Source organism: Engraulis encrasicolus, chromosome 12 (assembly GCF_034702125.1).
Source record: "Engraulis encrasicolus isolate BLACKSEA-1 chromosome 12, IST_EnEncr_1.0, whole genome shotgun sequence".
NCBI lineage: Eukaryota > Metazoa > Chordata > Actinopteri > Clupeiformes > Engraulidae > Engraulis > Engraulis encrasicolus.
The window spans coordinates 35623753-35629752 of record NC_085868.1 but is presented as its reverse complement, the minus strand read 5'-3'; the positions used below and the strand labels follow the sequence as shown (position 1 = coordinate 35629752).

General features: G+C 46.7%; 1 protein-coding gene across 2 annotated transcripts in view; it reads left to right on the top strand.

Annotated features, from left to right (window-relative positions):
• Positions 1-6000, top strand: part of mkln1 (muskelin 1, intracellular mediator containing kelch motifs) — a 53227-nt gene that overhangs the window by 42630 nt on the left and 4597 nt on the right. For both annotated transcript variants that reach the window (XM_063212113.1, XM_063212114.1), the window contains 2 exons: positions 2842-2989; positions 5835-5949. In XM_063212113.1, the coding sequence (XP_063068183.1) occupies positions 2842-2989; positions 5835-5949 (263 nt within the window). The remainder of the gene's footprint in view (positions 1-2841; positions 2990-5834; positions 5950-6000) is intronic.

The window sequence follows — 6000 nt, the reverse complement described above, 5'->3', positions numbered from 1 at the left end:
GTATAACCCCAAACAGCTCTCTCTTGTCAGTGGTTTATATCAGTGATTCCCAACCAGAGGCTACAGGTACCACTAGGGGTATGTGAGCACACTGCAGGTGGTGTGTGGGGGAAAATAGAGCAGGGGTGGAGAACATGGCCCCAGATATAATTTCAATGTTATGCAGGTTCATATGATTTGTAAATATTTACAAATTTACATTTGCAATTCAATGAAGTTGTGTCTTCAGGGGACCTGGTGAAGGTACAGTCTGTTGAAAAGGTGGTGACCTTCAATAAAGGCCTAAAGTGCAGGGGGAAATCCTGGTTTGTGTTCATAGTACGGCCCGTTGAGGACTTTACAAAACCTGAGTACAGGGGCCGGATGTGGCCCGGTAGGTGGTTTATCCAGACTTGTAGAGGAGAAAAAAAATCTAAGAATGTAAAAAGTAAACCTTTAGTCCATTACAAAGCTGCTGTAGGGGTCTGAGATTTCAGGTTGCTTGCTGTTTATAGTCAATGCTCCTGTGATATGCCCGCTGACATCCACCTCCAGATGATTGACTAGCAGCGTGAAGCAGAAATTTGCAACATATCACCATTACCTTACTGGTGTGGCCCACTGGCGATCAAACTGGCTATGTGTGGCCCCTGGACTGAAATGGGGTTGACACCTCCACTATAGAGGATATAGAAGACTAGTCGTATATTTAGATCACGAGTGAGAAGATACTCAACGGATGTCAAGAAGACTTAGGATGCATGGAGGATAAAGTAGATCTTTGTTGTATATGATTATTTAAGAGTTGGAAGCCATTGGACTTGTATTTGGACCTTTCAACCAAAAGTAAATTATTGTTATTGTTATTCAGTTAAGATATTTTATTAGGTGTTGCAATTGTTAGTACACACACCGTTTTATTTACAACTGCAGAACTTGATTTGGACGTAGTTATGACAGTGTTATGATGGTGTTGGCTGGTGAGTTAGTCAGGACTTCCTCCCTCTGGTGGTGAGAACGGAGAAGTGCAGGTCAGCTTGCTTAAGATGTCACGATGACACAACACACGCTGCTCCCGCTCTCTCTCTCTCGCTCTCTCACACATCCATGCACACCCTGTGTGTGACACACTTCCGACAACCAATAAACAGATTGCGTAAAGACCTCTGCAAAGCGACCTGACGCACAAACAAGGTATAAAAAGCCCAGAGACGAGAGGAAAAGGAGAGGGGGAAGGAAGGGAGAGCGGGAGGGAGGGAGGGGTAGCGGAAGTGGAATGGAGGAAGGATGGAGAGGGGGAGAAAGTGAGAGGAGGGTGGGGATTGAGAGAGAGAGAGGAGAGAGAGGGAGAGAGGAGAGAGGAGAGAGGAGAGAAAGAGAGGAGAGAGAGAGGGAGGAGAGAGAGAGAGGAGAGAGAGAGAGAGAGAGAGGAGAGAGAGAGAGAGAGACAGAGAGAGAGAGAGAGAGAGAGAGGAGAGAGAGAGAGAGAGAGAGAGAGAGAGAGAGAGGGCATGAGGGAGGTAGAGAAAGAGGGAAGAGGCAGGGTAGAGAGGGAGAGAGATAGAGAGAAAAAAAGGGAGGTACAGAGAGAGAGAGGGGGAGAGAGAGAGAGATAGAGAGAAAAAAAGGGAGGTACAGAGAGAGAGAGGGGGGGGGTGTAAGTGAGGAATGGGGTGCAGAGGAGTAAGAGGGAGAGTGTGGGCCAAGAGGCGTCAAGGGAGAGAGGGAGCAAGGGGGGTGGGTGGAGGGAGAGAAAGGGGAGAGAGGAACAGGGTAGAGGAGGGCTAACGTGCAGAGAGAGGAACAGGGGAGGAGAGGAGGGAGGGAGTGCCAGAGGTGGAGAGGAACAGAGAGAGGAGATGTGGTCGGGAGGAAAAGAGGGGGGAAAAGAACAGCTTGTATTTTGGCAGGAAGGAAGCAGCCCAAATATAATCATTCACAAATGTTTATCTCTCCTCTGTACTGTTCTGTTCTCGTCTGTTCTGGCCTGGCCTGACCAACGCAGACGCCCAGCCCCTGGCCAGAGCTAACCCAGAGCGCGTGCGTGCGTGCGTGCGTGCGTGCGTGCTCGCTCACTCGGGATAGAAAGAGAATCTCTCATTGTGAGTCAACCTGTGTGTTTTAGAATATGGAGGTGACTCAAAAAATATGGAGATTTCTTTTGTTGATCATTTTTTTCCCCATTATTGCTCAAGTTTGTGTGTGTGTGTGTGCGCGCGGTCTGACACGTCATTTACAAATGAGATTTCATTTTATTTCATTAGGAAAAAGCACTTTTTTGGATTAACATAAAGTGCAAATACCACAAGGTAATTTAGAACTGTGTGCGTGTGTGTGCATGCACATGTGTGCATACTGTCTCAGCGGTTTACCAGTGTTGTAAATTATTAATGCCTTATTTCTTTGTTTAGCAATGTGTTTCCTTTTTTGTGTTCTCCTTTTTTCCCTTGTTTATTTAAATGTTTGTGGTAAGAGTTGTTTTTTGTTTTGTTTGTGTTTTCGTGCGTGTGTCCCCTTTGGTGCATTTCTCGAAACCAAAGTTGCTTACTACATTAGCTACTTTGTTGTTTTCAATGCATTTTTTCACTGGCAACTATCGAAGTTGCTAACAGGCTAACAACTTCTCTCTTGAGAAATGCACCCCATATTTGTTTTCCAGTGTGTGTTGTTTGGTCTAGGAGAGATGGGGATGGATGGGTGGGCTGTTGTGTTTTTATCCATTCATGTTTTTGATTGTTATTGTGAACCAAGTTTAATTTGCTATGTGTTTTTCTTTGTGTGTATGTGTGTATGTGTGTATGTGCGTCGTGCACATGTGTGCATGCTGTATGCCCGTGTGTGTGTTCCCGTGTGTGTGTTCAGTGCCAATGACGGGCTTCACCCAGCGTGCCACCATCGACCCCGAGCTGAACGAGATCCACGTGCTGTCGGGCCTCAGCAAGGACAAGGACAAGAGGGAAGAGAACGTCAGGAACTCCTTCTGGATATACGACATCGCACGCAACAACTGGTACACACACACACACACACACACACACACGTGCAAGCAGACATACGCATGCATACACACACACACGTGCAAGCAGACATACGCATGCATACACACACACACGTGCAAGCAGACATACGCATGCATACACACACACACGTGCAAGCAGACATGCATGCATACACACACACAAGGACAAGATGGAAGAGAACTTCTGATATACGGCCAAAATTAATCGAAAAATCACAATTTTGGCCTTGTCGATTTAAAGGAGAAAAAAAAATCCTAATTTTATCGTGATCGCACAGGGGGCAATATTCTGACCTACCTTTGGGCGTCCTTGAAGCCAGAAGATGTTGACAGACTGGTGTGTCTGGCCAAAAATCTGTAGGCTCGTCTCACAACATCAGGTAAACAAAACAAAACAAAACAAAGAAAACAAGAGAAAAACAAAACTTGTGAAAATGTTTTTGCATATTATGGCATGAAGCCATAATCGGTCCCCGAGCACGCACGCACGCACGCACACACACACACACACACACACACACACACACACACACACACACACACACGCACGCACACACACACACACACACACTCGGGTGTTCTGCTGGGACTAGTTTTGGCAAGGTAAACAAAAGTGTTTGTGTGTGGAGAGACACACAAACACACTTCAAGCATTCATCCAAGACACACACACACAAAACTTTCTTGAAACATTTCCCTCTCACAATAAAACCGCCAGAAGTCCCAGCAAAACATCATAAAAATGCAAGCATAACAGTTGATTTCTGAATGCTTTCTCTGCTTTCCAAGAGAATTGCAAAGTAAGCAGTGCAGCACACAACACACACACACACACACACACACACACACACACACACACACACACACACACACACACACACACACACACACACACACACACACACACACACACACACACACACACACACCACTTTCTGGAGGACACTGTGGGTGATCAGAGAGCTCCAGAAACAACAGGAAAAACTGCAAGGTCACAGGAGGCACTTGGCTAATATCAAAAGGTGTGTGTGTGTGTGTGTGTGTGTGTGTGTGCGTGTGCGTGTGCGTGTGCGTGTGCGTGTGCGTGTGCGTGTGCGTGTGCGTGTGCGTGTGCGTGTGCGTGTGCGTGTGCGTGTGCGTGTGCGTGTGCGTGTGTGTGTGTGTGTGTGCGAGCGAGCCTGTTGTTGTGATGGTGTGCGTGTCTTAATTCATGTGTGTTGATTGAGCCTTTGTGGGTGTGTTTAATTGTGTGAACCTACTAATTAGGCAGTGCTGCTGTGTGATCTGTGAGTGTATAGTGTGTGTGCGTGTGTGCGTGTGTGCGCGTGTGCGCGTGTGCATTTTCTGTGTGTATGTTTGCGTCATCCAAAATAAGGCCTCTTTTAAAAACAGCAACACGGTGAAGTCTTGAAACTTTGGGAACGCCCAAGTACGCCTCCAAGGATTTCCAGTTGAGAGGGACACACACACACACACACACACACGCACACGCACACACGCACAATGGAGTGTTGGCAGAGGGACAGCATGAATTTGCAATGGCTTTGCTTTGCCCTTCAGAAAGGGACATGGTGTTCCAGGGTTTGAGTGTGTGTGTGTGTGCGTGCGTGCATGTGTGCGTGCGGGAGTCTGTTTGAATTTGCCCTTTTTGTGATAGTGCATGTGTGTGTGTTAGAGAAAATGGTGTTTATGTATTTGTGCGTATGTGTGTTGAAGCAGTTTTGGTTTGGGTGCCAGTGTGCGGTCGTATCATGAAGTGATTACTTAATTAGATGTGTGTGGTGGATGTTTGTAAGCTATGGTGTACCTAAGGGGTAGTGCGTTTGTGTCTCTCGCTCTTAAAATTCTACACACATAGTTTTCGCTCACATTCATTTTCACTCCTTTAAAAAAAGAAAATACGTCTTCGCTCCTTTCTAAAAAATTCTGTGGGTCTTTATCACTCTCTTAATCTCTTTTGCTTGCTCTGTCTCCCTCCCTCTCTCTCCTTCTCTCTCTCTCGCTCTCTCTCTCTCTCTACAACGATGCATTTGGCTGAGAGAGTGTTTGACTAGGAACAAGATGTTAGTGTTCTGTACAGGTTCCACTAGATCAGGTTGTTGTCAGATGCACTTCAAAACGAGAGGGAGAGGGCGGCGTACGTGCGTACGAGGGTGCGTGCCTGCGTTCGTGCTTACGTGGGTGTTTCGGAAAGGAAGAGAAGCCTTAATTGTTGTACGCCTGTGCGACCTTTCGTGATGTGCATTAGACCTCCTTGGTACATACAGATCTGGCTTTTTAATCCAGCTGTTCTGCCCTACAGACCTGTGACCAATTGGTTTGATTTACAGATCTACAAATTACTATTTCATCAATGGGCATTTCACAAGTTTGTCCTTGAGTGCTTGGTGTACAGTTTACGTATAGTATATGCATGTTTGGCATGTTAGCTGGCCTCGGTCCTGGGATGCTTTAAACGGAGCTTGTGCGGGATGAGATCCGCTTCCCCCCCTATGTGTAGTGTAGAGGAAGTGTAACTGGGTGTTCTAGTGAAATGGAGGAGTATGGGGAGGTGGTGGGACAATTCGGAAAGCCTTCGCGCATGACAGGCGAAAGAGGGAAGGAGGGATTTAAATGTGCGCGAAGGCGGGAGCAAGTAATGACAGCTGTCAATCACTCTCGGACTTCCTTTATATATAAACAACATTAGCTGTTGTTGTACCACCTGATGCCTGAGCCCAAAAATATGTCATTGATCCACGTCTGTGTATGGGTTTATGTGTGCATGCGTATGCGTGTGTTATGCGTGTGTGTTTTTAACTTCCAACGGGGTGTGTGTGTGTGTGCGTTTTATCAGGTCATGTGTATATAAAAATGACCAGGCGGTGAAGGAGGCTCCCACCAAGAGTCTACAGGAGGAGGAGCCCTGTCCACGCTTCGCACACCAGCTAGTCTACGACGAGCTACACAAGGTACACACACACACACACACACACACACACACACACACACACACACACACA